This window comes from Malus domestica, chromosome 05 (genome assembly GCF_042453785.1).
Source record: "Malus domestica chromosome 05, GDT2T_hap1".
Taxonomy (NCBI): Eukaryota; Viridiplantae; Streptophyta; class Magnoliopsida; order Rosales; family Rosaceae; genus Malus; species Malus domestica.
Window position 1 is genome coordinate 43,635,119 of NC_091665.1, and position 17,918 is coordinate 43,653,036.

Consider the following 17,918-nt stretch of genomic DNA (forward strand, 5'->3'; position numbering starts at 1 on the left):
CTTTGACCACGATACCTACTCCCATACAAACACTCACTATCCTTCCACCATAAATTTCAACCACATCTGCCATCCCACATCGAATAGTGACCCAACCTAATCCTACATCTTCACCTAGTCAAACTGACACCCCACATGTAACCCAACCTAATTCTTCACCTTCACCTATTCAAACCGACAACACCCATATGACCTCACCTCATCCTACTCCTTCACCAATTCAACCTGACAACACCCATGTGACTTTACAGCCTAGTATTGTACGTTCATCTCCAGTGTTGAATGAGCAAGCTACAGTAATTCAAGACCTCATGCCAATGCCTTACGTGGCTCCTATTGAACCACCACACTCTATGACCACACATTCCAAGTCCGGAATACACAAACCAAACCCTAAGTATGCTATGCATGTGGCTATTAATGATGTTCCTGTTGAGCCTACTTGTTTTACTCAGGCAGTTAAATATCCAGAATGGAGACATGCTATGATCCAATAGTTTAATGCCTTGAAGTATTGTGGAACATGGAGCTTGGTTCCATACCGGCCAAACATGAATCTTTTGCCCAACAAGTGGGTGTTCAAAATAAGGAGGAATGTCGATGGTACCATTGAAAGACATAAAGCACATTTGGTTGCAAATGGTTTCCATCAACAACCTGGTGTGGAATACACCGAGACCTTCAGTCCTGTTCTTAAACACAGTACCATAAGACTTGTTCTAAGTTTTGCAGTATCGAAAAATTAGCATGTTCGACAGCTTGATGTGCAGAATGCATTTCTGCATGGATATTTAAGTGAAGAAGTATACATGAGACAGCCTGCAGGGTTTGTTGACAAGCAGTTTCCTCACTATGTTTGCAAACTGCAACGTTCCATTTACGAGTTAAAGCAAGCTCCTAGGGCTTGGTTTCAACATTTTTCAGAATTTTTGCTTCAACTTGGCTTTCAAGAATTAACATGTGATTACAGTCTCTTTGTATTTAATCAGAAAGGTGTGTATCTCATCTTATTAATCTATGTCGATGATATTCTACTGACTGGGAATAGTATTACCAAGCTACGAACCTTGTTTTCCATGAAAGATTTAGGACCATTCCACTATTTTTTGGGTGTTGAACTGAAGTATTTTGGGAATTGCATGCATCTCAGTCAATCCAAGTATGCTTTGGATCTTCTCACACGCATAAAGTTCATTGAAGCTAAAGCCTATATCAACTCCAGTTTCCTGTGGCCATAAGCTAAATGCGTATGATGGTGAGGCATATGAAAATCCAACACACTATCATAGTGTTATTGGAGCATTGTAGTACATTACTATTACTCATCCTGATTTATCCAACTCGGTTAATCAAGTATGCCAGTTTATGCATGCACCCAAACTTGCTCACTAGAAGGCTGTCAAACGTATTATTCGTTACTTGAAAGCCACACATACTCATGGACTTCTCTACAAACCTGGAAATGCTAGGCTGTTTGCGTTTTCTGATGCTGATTATGCTGGTAATCCAGATACCAGACATTCCACAGGTGGCTACTGCATTTATTTGGGTCCCAATCTTGTTTCCTGGAGTTCAAAGAAACAGAAGATAGTGTCTAGGTCTATTGCAGAGGCTGAGTACAGACAGTTGACTTATACTGCAGCTGAGTTATCGTGGCTTCGATCTTTTTTTAAGGATATACATTTGCATCTTTGTCAACCAACGATTTGGTGTGACAATGTTTCTTCCATTGCACTTGCCTCCAATCCTGTTTTCCATTCGCGCACAAGACATCTTGAGGTTGATTATCATTATGTTCGGGAAAAGGTTGTTCGTGCTGAATTAATAGTCAATTACATTTGTTCTTAAGATCAGCTAGCTGATCTGTTTACCAAAGGACTGTCATCGTCACGCTTCAAGTTACTGGTATCCAAGCTTCCTGTTCTTCCACCCCCAGTCAGCTTGCGGGGGGCTGTTTAGGCCTGGCAATTCCTGACACGACACGACACGAAATTAACAGGTGTTTGGGTTGACACGATAACGAAACGGGTCGTTATCGGGTAACCCGATAAGCACCTGTTAAGATAACGGGTTGGTTCGGGTATACACGTGGGTAACACGATACACGATAAGCAGAATATTAATTTAATAATTTTATAACCCTAAAAAAATACTATAATAATTATATATATTAATTTAACAATTTTATACCCTATAAACTATAATAATTATATATATATATATTAAATTAACTATAATAATTATAATAATTATATATACTATAATAATTATACCCCCAAAATATTAACTATAATAGTTATATTTATATATATATATATATATATATATATTAAATTTTAAATTAAATTTTATACCCCTAAAAACTATAATAATTATACATACAAAATAAATAGATTTAAATCTACTTAATAAATAAATAAAATATATGTACACACACACACACCATTGAACTTCATGGGATACGAATTATAAGAAACTAATTTCAACGATCAAACCGTCAAACTTGTTTGTATATGCTTCGAGATCGCATCAGCAAAAAATTACAAAAAAAAAACATTCACATATCAAGTAACGGGACAAAACCTTTCGACGGTTATAAATGAAAAATCACGATTTAACGGTTATTTTAACTCCGATTTTGATGATTTTTTACAGCTACACTCCTTTACCCTATGTGAATACAATGAATGAATTCGATCTTCAATTTAAAATATTTACACTAGGGGATACCATAAAATCTTATGTTATACTTGATGAAAGTATGAATAAACTCTTAAGTGTTAGTGAATCTATTGTTTTGATGGGATACGCATTCTACGAAACTAATTTCAACGATCCAACCGTCAAACATGTTTGTATATACTTCGAGATCGCATACACCAAAAATTGCAAAAAACAAACATTCAGAGATCAAGTAACGAGACAAAACCTTTCAACGGTTATAAACGAAAAATCACGATTTAACGGTTATTTTAACTCCAATTTTGATAATTTTTTACAGCTACACTCCTTGACCCTGTATGAATACAATGAATGAATTCAATCTTCAATTTAAAATATTTACACTAGTGGATACCACAAATCTTATGTTATACTTAATGAAAATATGAATAAACTCTCAAGTGTTAGTGAATTTATTGTTTTGATGAGATACGCATTTTGTGAAACTAGTTTCAACGATCCAACCGTCAAACTTGTTTGTATATGCTTCGAGATCGTATACGCCAAAAATTGAAAAAAACAAACATTCAGAGATCAAGTAACGGGACAAAACTTTTCGACGGTTATAAACGAAAAATCACGATTTAACGGTTATTTTAACTCCGATTTTGATGATTTTTTACATCTACACTCCTTGACCCTATATGAATACAATGAATGAATTCGATCTTCAATTTAAAATATTTACACTAGGGGATACCACAAAATCTTATGTTATACTTGATGAAAGTATGAATAAACTCTTAAGTGTTAGTGAATCTATTGTTTTGATGAGATACGCATTCTACGAAACTAGTTTCAATGATCCAACCGTCAAACATGTTTGTATATACTTTGAGATCGCATACGCCAAAAATTGAAAAAAACAAACATTCAGAGATCAGGTAACAGGACAAAACTTTTCGACGGTTATAAACGAAAAATCATGATTTAACGATTATTTTAACTCCGATTTTGATAATTTTTTTCAGCTACACTCCTTGACCCAATATGAATACAATGAATGAATTCGATCTTCAATTTAAAATATTTACACTAGTGGATACCACAAAATCTTATGTTATGCTTAATGAAAATATTAATAAACTCTCAAGTGTTAGTGAATATATTGTTTTGATGAGATACGCATTTTGTGAAACTAGTTTCAACGATCCAACCGTCAAACTTGTTTGTATATGCTTCGAGATCGCATATGCCAAAAATTGCAAAAAACAAACATTCAGAGATCAAGTAACGGGACAAAACGTTTCGACGGTTATAAATGAAAAATCACGATTTAACGGTTATTTTAACTCCGATTTTGATAATTTTTTACAGCTACACTCCTTGGCCCTATATAAATACAATGAATGAATTCGATCTTCAATTTAAAATATTTACACTAGTGGATACCACAAAATCTTACTTGATGAAGTATGAATAAAATCTTTAAGTGTTAGTGAATCTATTGTTTTGATAGGATACACATTCTACGAAACTAGTTTCAACGATCCAACCGTCAAACATGTTTGCATATACTTCGAGATTTCATATGCCAAAAATTGAAAAAAACAAACATTCAGAGATCAAGTAACGAGACAAAACATTTCGACGGTTATAAACGAAAAATCACGATTTAACGGTTATTTTAACTCCGATTTTGATGATTTTTTACAGCTACACTCCTTGACCCTATATGAATACAATGAATGAATTTGATCTTCAATTTAAAATATTTACACTAGTGGATACCACAAAATCTTATGTTATACTTAATGAAAGTAAGAATAAACTCTTAAGTGTTAGTGAATCTATTGTTTTGATGAGATACGCATTCTATGAAACTAGTTTCAACGATCTAATCGTCATACTTGTTTGTATATGCTTCGAGATCGCATACGCCAAAAATTGCAAAAAACAAACATTTAAAGATTAAGTAAAGGGATAAAACTTTTCGACGGTTATAAACGAAAAATCACAATTTAACGGTTATTTTAACTCCGATTTTGATGATTTTTTACAACTACACTCCTTGACCCTATATGAATACAATGAATGAATTCGATCTTCAATTTAAAATATTTACACTAGTGGATACCATAAAATCTTATATTATACTTAATGAAAGTACGAATAAACACTCTAATGGGTCACTTTCATTAAGCTTTTAGTTCCATTGGCAAGGTTTAAACTTTTGAGAAAGATTTCACAACCTTGAAAACAAAAATGCTTTCATTTTGCATATCCTTGCACATTTAATATTTGTAATAGATTAGTAGTGTATGAATGTATTTTTTATGAGGCTCTTATTTTTTAGTGTAGATGTAATACTTAAACGACAAATGTGTTTTAATGTTTTGAAGTAATATTTATGTAACAATGTGTGGCATGTGCAAATTTAAGAAAAAAAAATATTTTTCTTAACGGGTCATAACGGGTCGGGTCATTTTACCCGTTGGGTAAAGTGACCTGACCTGTTAAGGACCCGTTAAGATAACAGGTGTGACACGACACAACCCGTTAAGATAACAGATGTTACACAAAAACGACACGAACACGACTGACACGACTCGTTTGCCAGGCCTAGGGCTGTTAGACAAAGTCAACCGTTGGTGGTAACCAATACTTCTTGAAGAGTCGTGTTGTGCTTAGAGTCTTATCTCCTTGTTTATAGGACTTCCTTTTGAATTATTCTTCTAACTGAAACTGGTTGTAATCTTTGTAGATTCAGTTTGTATCTTTTGAATTTTGAACTTCCGTGTAAATAGGGTTAAGTCAAACCCTGATTGTAATCTGTAAGTGGTTATAAATGCATGCATCCCACACATTCAAGGATATGCAACTGAAGTGAAATCTTTGTGTTCTTAAGTTTTACAGTCTTGAGAAATTTTTTTTTAAGTTATTAAAAATTTTAGCATACATATCCCATCATTTGTATAATAACACGTGATATACTATCTCATATATTGATTACACTAAAAAAATCTCTCGGCATTTGTGGCAATGACAACCATGGGCTATCGCCATTTACTGTAAGGAGTCCTTCGAGGTGTCGGGCTCCAACCCATTAAACAGGGAACACACACTTTCATGATTCCATCTTTTCATGGATACTGGTAAAAGCTTTTGTAAATTGTGACCATGAATATGCATGCAGTTTCTCAAACTATCCACGTAGAGATGTGATTTCATAACCTACAGTTGCGGGTTTACTATTCATTATCTTCCACACATATGTTTGATTGGGCAAAAACTTCGGAAAAAGATCATCGACGGATTCTTTTTTCTGGAGATTTTAAGGATTCTGTGATCAAGATCCATTGTAAATCTTGTAGTAAAAAATTATTTTACAATTAAAAATTAAATGTAAACAGTACTTAACAAAAAATAATCACACGATATATAATTAAATGATCGTGATCATAAAATCCCTAGAATCTTAGAAAAAATAAAAATATAATGCGAGAGAATCCTACTTCAGAAAGATCCTTTTCCAAAAGCTTCCTTCTCTTGGACAAGACTGAGGCCAAGGTCAAATGTTATTGATTGAGATGCGAAAAGATAACCTCCATTTTTCCAAAAAAATTTAAAGGTAATTTTGATTACTTAATTAAAGGTGAAAAGGCAAAAGGAGCTAATTGTACGAGGACATGTGTGGATTGTATATCAATCAACAAACAACATTTCATTTTACTTTTTTTACAATCGAAATTTGTCATCAGTCGATGAGATTCTTGCTTCCATGGAAGCAACGAAGAAGAAAGAGGAAAAACTCTCCAATTTTATTATAGTTTTTAGATAACTAGTAATACCCTATGTGCTTTTGGAATATTGTTATTGTATATTACTCTTTGAGCAGAAAGAGTTTCATTTAGCATTTTTTTCATGTGTCCGTTTTATGTGCGGTAGTTATTGATGTTTGCGCTTTTGGATCCGATCAATCTTATAAATTTATAACAAAAATTAAATTGCAGTGTTTGTATGACACTTAAATTAGGTCTTCTTAGGTTTCACTAGGAGAGAGTTTGCACGATGTTCGTGTACGGCGATTGGTGTCAAGTTACCTTGATCTTGTGTTTGTAGTTCTACGGGCATAGGTAAGTGGTTGTTTGGTCCAACTAATCCACTTTGTTGGATACATTTTCAGCTGATGGTTCAGGCTGGTTTCACAGCATGTGGAAGTCATGGTTGCATGCTTTGTCATAGGGTTGACGCTCACTACACAGCAATGGTTGAATACTAACAAGTTTGTGGGCGGAAGATCCCCCTGATTTGCTTAGGGATATTTTGTAATTTGCTTATGTATTGACATTTGAGGTGCGTCCTTTCGTCGTGCAGGACACTCTTTTTTCTTTGACCGAGTTGAAAGCTTCGGCAAAGTTTTATTGAGGCCCACTGTGCACACTATCCTCAGTTTGTTCTCAAACTGTACTTGTTCTATGTTGTTTGAAATGAATATCGAATATCTTCTTTCTGTCAACAAAAAAAAAAAAGAAAAATTAGTTTGGACTTCTTGTGTTAGAACTAATGTTTTTAACATGGTGTATAAACTTAAATATCCCATATATTTTTTTCATCTACTGTATAAAAAACGAAAAATACATATGTTAATCACTTATACAATACAACCAAATGAGAATAAGAAAATTTCATAATTTGAACAAATTATGGGAGAGTCCATATGCGCATGATTTCTGACTTAGTAATGTAGGGCATAGTTGGCCGGCAGCAAAAATTTAATAGCTTAGCATAAGCAAAAATTATAATAAAAGGATAACTGGAATCGCTCCAGGGGTCTCTCACCCGTCATTGACCTTTCACCAAGAATTTTGGCATCTATCCCATCTCAGGGCTAGAATTTTAATCTCTGGAAGGCATAGCTTTTCTATTAAACTCTTCATTATTTGTTAATCTGAATTACAAGCGAATTTTATAAAGCCTAAAACCTAATGACCGCATGAAGGTAAACTTATTATAGTAAAGAAATCATAATCCAAAATAGAATGGGACACTATATCTAATCCTATTCAAACTGGAAAGAATTATAGAGCTCGTTGAAAGTACTTTTAAAATGACTGAAAGTGCTTTTGATAAAAATGATTTTGGAACCAATGCTTAGTAAAAATGCAAGTAAATTCTGAAGAAAAAAAAAACATTTAAATTGTTTTATGAAATAAGCATATAATTGGTGGTTCTTATAGTAAGCACTTTAAGTGCTTTTGAAACCAAAAAATATTTTATTTAAAAGCGTTTTTAATCATTTTAAAAATATTTTAAAATCAACGTAACTAACCCCCTAGATATTAAACTACTAAGGACTAAAGATTAAAAAGGCTAAATACCCTTTAAATAAGGAAGTCACCACTCGTGTTCCACGTGGCTTAGCTATTACTAATTTACTATCACCAATAATTGATGAAAGATAATATCAAAATAGAGGCATAGAGTCAGCTAATCTTTTATTTTTTTGGTGAACAGAGTCAGCTAATCTGGAACCTCTCTTTTTCATGTAAAGTTCCTTATCGACGAAGAAAAATGTGCTATATATTATTTATTCGTGTGTTTCAAAAGTGAATAGTCTCTTTAGTAAGGTGGTGACCTTAAATAAACTTGAGGTGCAATTGTAAAATTAATTGGTAAATAATGAGTAGTTCACTTCTTTATAAGGAAAATTAATGAAAAGGGTTTTTGAAAACTTTGAATTTTAAAGATAAGGACATAATAAAGGGTAAAATGAAAAGTACAAGGTTTGACTTTTTAGTGTAAAAATGTGGTTTTTCGTTAAAGTGAACAGTACCGCGGGTTTTTCATTAAAACTTCATTCTTTATAAGCTCTTGTATGATTTGATTTCTCATCGATGTGAGATTTTGTCTTTACATTCTCACACTCTTCTCGCACTTGATGAATTTTAAAACCTAACACGTAGACAATACAAATTTGGTGACGTGGAACAAGTGTGGTCATTGGACTTCAAATGTGGACTAATATGGAGAGTAGTCTAACTCTTCATAAGCTGTTTCATGATTTGGTTAATCACTGATGTGGGACTTTGTCCTCATATTCTCACACGCTCCCTTATGTGGTGAATATTCAGGCTTAACATATGAACATAAATTGAATGACATGGGGTAGGTGTGGCCATCAAACTTCATACATGGACCAACCTGCTTTAATACGATGAAAACAATTAAGGTTCCACCATAAAACTAATTGACAATATAAAAAGTAATCAAACTGTTTATAAGCTCTTGCATGATTTAGTCTCTCGCTACGTGAAACTTTTTCATCGTATCCTGACAAATCTTGCTCATAATTAATTTGATAGTTGCGGTTCTGACGAACGGTGGGTTTTAGTAGGGGTGGGTTCTTCGTTGCTCCTTCACAGGGCGCATCAGGTTCTGTTTCCATGTGCATAATAAGTTGCTGCCATGACAAACACTCAATCTTTTCAACTTCATACTCTTCAGAGCATCACCGAGAATGAGAACAAGATAAAGTTGTTATTTGGCAGGGTAGGCTAAAATTGGTCTCATGATATGTACATAGTATATTTTGTAAAAATGTGGAGTGTTGGTCCATATCGTAAGGTTAATAAACTTTGTTAATTTGTTACATAGTGCATAAAATCTCAATTTTCTTTAAAGTATCAAAGTCGGTTGAATCACATGTTTAATTCTTCTATCGCAGTATGAGAGTTAATTGAACTACATGTTTGTTTTGAATGTCACTGAACATGAGAGAGTCTGTGAGTATGTAAAGGGTTGATCCACATCAAAAAGTTAAGAAACTGTTGTGATTTTAGGTTGTCCTGGAAGATGCGTTTCACCATTTGATGTAGCTCGTATGGGAAGCCAAACTTTTTCTTCTTTTGCTAACTTTTTTTTTTTTTTTTTGTTGAAGAACAAGGAAATTCATTCCAGGCTAAGAAGCCAAGAAGCTACAGGAAAGCCTACAAAGAGGCAAACACCAAGAAAGACAGACCAGGACAAAAGCTGTGAAAGGGAATGCAACCTCAAGGGTCAAGACACTTGCACCAAGTGAAAGCATCACCCCAAACATCATCACAGCTAAATTAATACGGACACGGAAGATCATCATTGTTCAAAACATAAATCAACAAAAACAGGGCTGATCGACTCAAACAGATTCATTCATCTCTGAAAAATCAACCGACGCAAGCACATGCGCTGTCCCATTGGCCGAGACCAGGGACAGTTCTGGAAAACCACCCCCCTCCCCCCCCCCCTATTTTAGGGATTCTCCTTCTCTTAGAGCAACTCCACCCATGGAGCCCTGTCCCCTGGCAATCCACTATTCAATCCACCCTATTGAACAATAACTGCCTTAAATGAATAGTAATTACCATTAATGAACAGTAATTGCCATTTACATCTCCACCCTTAGAACCCTCCCCTGGCAATAAGCAATAAAAATAATAGTTTTTTATGTTTGTTTAAATAATAAAAAAATTACAAAAGCTATCTCTCTCTCTCTAACACAAAAAAAATAAAAAAATACAAAACCCTCGGGCCACAGGCCCGTCGACTCCCCACCCCCCCTTCGCTCGACCTCCCACCCTCACTCGGGCCCTTCCCCGCTGGATTTGCTCCCACCGGCCCGAGGGCCCTTTCTCCTCGCCTGACGCCCGAGCAACCAGCAAGGCTGGAGTTGCTCTTATTCAGGTTGACATCGGAGTCGGCATCCCTTAATGATGTTAACATCGGAGTGGTTGCCCTTCTCTTAATGATGTTCGGAGTGATGTTGACATCGGAGTGGTTGCCCTTCGCTGAATGATTTGACATCGGAGTGGTTGCCCTTGTCTTAATGATTGTTGACATCGGAGTGGTATGGAATCTTTGACTAAGAAAACCCCAGCAAACGTTGCCGGGTCCAACTCCACCAACCGACAGACAAATAAAAGTGATGGTGGGACTTGTGGATGAGAATAGTTTGTCACATACCAATTAATTGAGTGAGTAAGATAAATTACATTTAATTAATTAGTTATTTGCCACAATAACACAAAGTTTGTTGGCTGATTTTTAATTGATAATTACATGTAATTAATTAGTTGTTTGCCACCACCCGATAACACTCATACTCTCCCACTATTTCGATTGATAAAAGTAATTCGTGGATTGTTTTGTGGTCCCCGTGACAGTACCTAGTAATATATATCCTTCGGATAAGAATCTTTTTATTTATTTATTTTTTATGAGAAATCTTAAAATTCTTACATTGTGATCGTTCATTATACATCATACAATTAGTTTTCGTTAGATCTTATTTGTGTTTAATTTTAAACAAAATAATTTATAATTGCACGATATACAATAAATAGTTAAGATGTGAGAATTTCTAAAATTCCCACACTTTGAATGCGATGGAATCCAAATCCATATCTTTCATCCACGTGAGAACCAGCTGGTCTGCATATGACTTGGACCAAATACTTAATTTACAGTTCCTAGCTAGTTATTATTTGGCAAATAATTTCTTTTCGTATGATTCTTCCTCATTTGACCTCAACCTCTTAAACTTGTAAATCTCCCACGAGTCCCGACATAGTTGTGCCCTACTTTTAAGCGCGGTTAAATTATTTTTCAACCCATTAGAATTTCAGGTCATGGCAATTATTTTAAGGAAAACTAATGAAAATGGCTTGAAAACTTTGAATTTTAATGATAAGGACAAAATAAAGGGTAAAGTGAATAGTACCAGGATTGACTTTTTAATGTAAAAATGTGGTTTTTCGTTAAAATGAACAGTACCGGGAGCTTTTCGTTAAAGTTTCCATTATTTTATTGTTTGAATGTAGGAAAAGTTGAAATATGACAATCTGGTAAAGTAATATAAATATTATAGTTTTCCGAGATATGTGTGCATACAAAGTTACAACCACACATCACGTGTTTGATTATTTCAGTTTACTATATGATCGTAATTTGTTTTTAATTAATATAGTAAAAATTGAAATTACACAATAAAATTAATTGGGAATTTTAAGTCTAAAACTTGGACAACGAAGCACGCAACTATTCAGGTTCACACATGCCTAAAAATATCTTTAATATCAAGAAGAAAATTAAAATTTAACCATAAAATTAATTCACAATATAAAATGTAGCTGAACTTTTTATATAGAAGCGCATACAATATTTTTTTCCCGTTAAGATTCTCTCCTAGCATCATATTACTGTATGTATTTAGGATAGGTTAAACAAAAGTAAAAGGATACTCGATGGACTATGACCTTTTATATAAAATGCAGGGCATATATTTTATGCATAAGGTTCGAAAACTGTTGACCTTGTTAACAATGAAAGTCTCTTTTCCTTAATTGATGGATCTCGCAGATTGATACACTTTTGTTGTGTGATTATTAACGTATTAGCTGATCAATTGATGCATGTGGTCCTTCGTTACAATCAATGATGCTTGTTTAAAATAATATTAGGCTGGCACAACTTTGTAATACTACTTGATTTATTATATTATTATTTTGATTTCACACGATGATTTGTTATCCAGAGCGTTAGAGGCAAGACATAGTACCTTAGAGTTTAGGATTGTTTAATTTAATTTTAATATGAGGTGATAATAAATCACTCACCCACTAACATATGGTTTTAGGATGATAAATCCTAACAGCAGCAAAAGGAATGTAGACCGTCGACTTAATCCATATGTACCCCTCTGCTTGCTATTTTGTTTGTTGTCTATTTCTCTCTCCCTTTTTTGGAAGGGAATTTTGCTGTTCCCATGAAATGGTATTACCAATGGAGGCAGATTGACTGCCCTCCTGGTTGTGGTGTCCTTCCATGCCTTTTTATTTGTACTGTCACGATAAAGTTACGTTAATATTTTATATTTTTATTGTTTTTTGTCTTATTATCTTTATTAAAAAATTAATATAAAATGTTGACGTAGCTTAACCGTGACCGTAAAAAATAAGAGGGCATGGAAGGGCACCACAACTAGGAGAAAAAAGCGTGAGCCGTTATTTAAACATTATAAAGTTGATGATTATCAATGGCGGATGCATACTCTCTTCGAATTCCTAAAAAGCACACGCAATGTCAATTTTATTTTTAGGAAAATTAACGAAAAGTAAAAAAAAATTATCTTTTAACGAAAAATCATTTTTAATGGTATAATAAATAGTAACAGTTAAAGATAAAAATGTGATTTTTCATTAAAAGTAAATAGTATCAAGAGTATTTTATTAAAATTCCTTCTTTTTTTTTCAATTTAAATAAGACATTTTATTGAGCACTTGACCAGCTGCCAATATTTCGTGTTATTTTAATTATATATTTAAGATCAATATTTTGATTCCTGCTCAGACCAATTTTTTTAGACCAAAACTTGAGGAGGCACGTGCCCACTTTGATCCTTGCCAAGATTTGACCCTCATCACTGGCAGGGCCGCTTCAGATCGATGGCCAAATAAAAAAAGAAGGCAGATTCTCTGCCCTCTCATTTCTTGTGTCATTCTGTGCCTTTTTGTTTATATGATCACAGTTAAGTCACGTTAATATTTTATATTATTATTTATTTTTATCTTATTATATATATAAAAAATAATATAAAATAATGACGTTACTTAACCGTAACTATACAAAACAGAAGAATATAGAAAATGAAAGGGCAGAGAATCTGCCTTCAATAAAAATACAAGTAGATAAGCCATCTGAAAAAATAATTGTACGTACATAAATAAATAAATATATACATACACACACATAGCACACAAGTAACTCCAAATCCTTGATATATTTCGGATCAAAACTCACCAAACGTCCCACGAGCATACCTCACCAAACGTCGCTCACCCCTAGCATTAACCAAAGCAACGAAGGAAAAACAACAAGGTTAGGAGAGGAAGGATCACATCACTAATCACGCTCTTGTTAAGATGTAGGGTAGACTTCTTAAAATAATAATACCGACATTTGAACCACATACAAGTGCAAGTTTCTTACCTAAGTGAGGGTGATGCTCAGTCTCCTATTTTAAAGTAAGAGTGAAGCTCAACCTTATTAATTATTGTTAAATTAGTTTAAATTTTAAAATTCATATTTTAAATCAATTAAACTAAACTAATTTAACGGTAAGTAAGAGTGAACATCACCCCATTTTAGAGATGAACAAAGTTGCACTCATGTTTTAATTAGCAGCCAAGCTGGGGTCCACAACTCTTTAAACGTATGGTTTGTAGATGTGACACATAAACATCGTTTCTCCAGTACAAAATTGTCACCTTTCGCAAGAGATATGATTTATGTAATATCCAATTATTAACATGAAGTTCCAATATATTCATTTCGTAAATGTGATAAAGAAAATAAGAGGTAATATTTTTTTCCGAATTCGGACGTTGAATCCTTTTTATGAGGATTTTAAAGAACTGTGAATTATATTCGTTCATTGTATATCATATAATCATAAATTATTTTAAATACAAATAGTACCTGACAAAAACTGACCGCACGATATACGATGAACGAAAATGATTTACGATTCAGAATTCTCATCAAAAGAATCTAGGGTCATGTAGGTTTTTTTCCTTGGTCAAAAAAAAATATAACATTATAATATTTAATTGTTAAACGTGTTTCTCCCACCCAATTATTCAAGCATCATATTTCTTGGAATTATCTCTCTCTCTCTCTCTCTCTCTCTCTCTCTCTCTCTCTCTCTCATTCATTTTTATGCGTACTCAATGAGTGGTAATGGAGTAGGTGCTCCAATATTAATTATGCATACACATTTTTAGTGTGCGGTCCCTCTGGTTTCCACTATAAAAACATCATACTCCCCTTTCCTTCTGAATTGCAGAGTGGAAAGGAAAACTAATTCAGCCATGGCTTCATCTCCTTTACCATCAACTTCTACAATGGCCGCCGTGCACTCCACCACCACAACCACCCCCTTCCGCTCTCCTTTATTCCCAAACAAGTACCAGACTTCATTGCAACGAAAACCCAAACAATGCCTTGCAGGCAGAGTGCGCTGTAAAGCAACAAAAGGTGACAATGAAAACCTAGACCAGGGCCTAGCAAGACTCGACAGGAGGAACATGCTGATAGGTTTAGGCGCTGGGGGTCTCTACGGTGCAGCAGGAAACCCATTTGCTTTTGCAGCACCGGTATCCGCCCCAGATCTGACCACGTGTGGTCCTGCCGACAAGCCAGACGGGTCCACCATCGATTGTTGCCCACCCACCACGACGACCATCATCGACTTCAAACTCCCTGACCGAGGCCCACTCCGCACTAGGCTCGCTGCCCAGGACGTTGCAAAAAACCCTGCATACTTGGCCAAATACAAAAAGGCCATCGAGCTGATGCGGGCACTTCCAGACGACGACCCGCGCAGTTTCGCCCAACAGGCCAAAGTCCACTGCTCTTACTGCGATGGTGGATACCCACAAGTCGGATACTCGGATTTGGAGATCCAAGTTCACTACTGTTGGCTCTTCTTCCCGTTCCATCGTTGGTACCTCTACTTCTACGAGAAAATCATGGGGGAGCTCATTGGGGACCCAACCTTCGCCCTCCCCTTCTGGAACTGGGACGCACCAGCTGGAATGTACATTCCTGAGATTTTCACTGATACGTCGTCATCCCTCTACGACCAGTATAGAAATGCAGCGCATCAGCCCCCGAAGCTCTTAGACTTTAATTACAGCGGGACCGACGATAACGTCGACGACGCAACACGAATCAAAGAGAACTTAACAACAATGTACCAGCAGATGGTGTCAAAGGCCACTTCTCACAGACTCTTTTTTGGAGAGCCCTACAGCGCAGGGGACGACCCAAGTCCTGGTGCCGGAAACATTGAGAGCATTCCCCATAACAATATTCACTTTTGGACTGGCGACCCAACCCAGACAAATGGGGAGGACATGGGGGCCTTTTACTCTTCGGGGAGGGATCCGCTGTTTTACTCCCACCATTCCAACGTCGACCGCATGTGGTCTATATATAAAGATAAGTTGGGAGGTACGGACATAGAAAAGACTGACTGGTTGGACACGGAGTTTTTGTTCTACGACGAGAAAAAGAATCTTGTGCGCGTCAAGGTTTGTGACTCGCTCGACACGAAAAAACTCGGGTACGTGTACGATGAGAAAGTCCCGATCCCGTGGCTGAAATCGAAGCCGACAACTCGTAAGTCGACGAATAAGAGAAAGGCCGCAGTTTCATCTTCTGATCTTACTACAACGTTCCCTGCTACACTGTCGGATACAATCAGCGTCGAGGTGACGAGGCCATCTGCGACGAAGCGGACAACTGCCCAGAAGAAGGCGCAGGACGAGGTGCTGGTGATTAAGGGGATTGAGTTTGCCGGGAATGAGACTGTGAAGTTCGACGTGTATGTGAACGATGACGCGGACTCACTGGCCGGGAAAGACAAGTCGGAGTTTGCTGGGAGTTTTGTTCACGTGCCGCATAAGCATAAGAAAAATATTAAGACGAACCTGCGGCTGAGCATTACAAGCTTGTTGGAGGAGTTGGATGCGGAGACAGACAGCAGTTTAGTGGTGACTTTGGTGCCAAAAGTTGGGAAGGGGCCAATCACCATCGGAGGGTTTAGCATTGAGCTCATTAATACTACCTAAGTATTATTTAATGTTATTGTTGTCCTTGTTGGGTTGGCTTATTCGTGTTTTTCTAGCCAAGTAATCTTGAATGTAATGTGCTCATCTACTACTTATGTGGCAAATGACGGTTGGTGTTCCTCGTGAATAAAAGCACTATGTGTTTCGGTGTGTTTATTTATTGAATAAAGAATTGATGGTAGATAGAGTTTAATCATAATTTTCTAGAATTATTGATGGTAGAGTTCTCAAAAAATTAAGAGCATGTTTGGTATCTCATTCAAAAAAATTCATCATTGTACAAAACATTTCTTAAAAATATGTCTTAAGAATAATTTTCTTTAACATTCAAAAACTTATTTAGTATGAAATTCACAATTGTTTTTAAAAGAAAAAAAAAACTCATCCTATAGATTGTTAACTTTTTCTTTTAATTTGAGGGATTCTCCTTCTCTTAATGATGTTGACATGGGAGTGATATGGTTCGTGAATTTTGACTAAGAAAACCCCTGCATTCATGAGTCATGATTCATGACAAACGTTGTTGGGTCCAACTCCTCCAACCGACGTACAAATAAATGTGATAGTGTGACTTGTGGATGGGAAAGGGGGATTACGTATCACACGAGAATAGTTTGTCACATACCAATAAATTGAGTAAGTGAGACAAATTACACGTAATTAATTAGTTATTTGCCACAATAACACAAAGGTTGTTGGCTGATTTTTAATTGATAATTACATGTAATTAATTAGTTGTTTGCCACCACCCAATAACGCTCAAACTCTCCCACTATTTCGATTGATAAAAGTAATTCGTGGATTATTTTGTGGTCTCCGTGATAGAACCTAGTAATATATATCCTTCGGATGAGGATTTTATCCGGATTCTATCTTAGAATCTCCACATTATGATTGTTTATTGTATATTATACGGTCAGTTTTCGTTAAATACTATTTGTTTTTAATTTTAAATAAAATAATTTCTAACCGCACGATTTACGATAAACAGTTAAGATACGAAGATTCCTACTATTCTCACAATTTGAATCTGGAATCCAAATCCATATCTTTCATTTCATCCATGTGACAACCAGCTGGTCTGCATATGACTTGGATCAAATACTTAATTTACAGTTGCTTGCTAGTTATTATTTGGTAAATCATTTCTTTTCGTATGTTTCTTCCTCATTTGACCTCAACCTCTTAAGACTTGTAAATCTCCCACGAGTCCAGACATAGTTGTGCCCTACTTTTAAGCGCGGTTTAATTATTTTTCAACCCACTAGAATTTCAGGTCATGGCAATCATTTTATTGTTTGAATGTAGGAAAAGTTGAATTATGACAATCTGGTAAAGTAATGTAAGTATTTTAGTTTACCGAGATTTGTGTGCATACAAATACACACATCACGTGCTTGATTATTCTTGTTTACTATATGATCGTAATTTGTTTTTAATTAATATAGTAAAAATTGAAATTACACAATAAAATTAAAGAAAAACTAATAAAAAGAGTTTGAAAACTTTAAGTTTTAACAATAAGGATAAAATAAAGAATAAAGTGAATAGTAGTAGGATTAACTTTTTAATGTAAAAATGTGGTTT

The 17,918-nt window shown here is 35.3% G+C and overlaps 1 protein-coding gene across 1 annotated transcript; it reads left to right on the forward strand.

The window, feature by feature from the left end:
• Nucleotides 1-14,357: 14,357 nt before the first annotated feature.
• LOC103434748 (polyphenol oxidase latent form, chloroplastic) lies at nucleotides 14,358-16,487 on the forward strand. The gene has a single exon (XM_029103209.2). It carries the CDS (start codon nucleotides 14,568-14,570, stop codon nucleotides 16,329-16,331), a length of 1,764 nt encoding a protein of 587 aa, XP_028959042.2. The 5' UTR covers nucleotides 14,358-14,567; the 3' UTR covers nucleotides 16,332-16,487.
• Nucleotides 16,488-17,918: the final 1,431 nt, after the last annotated feature.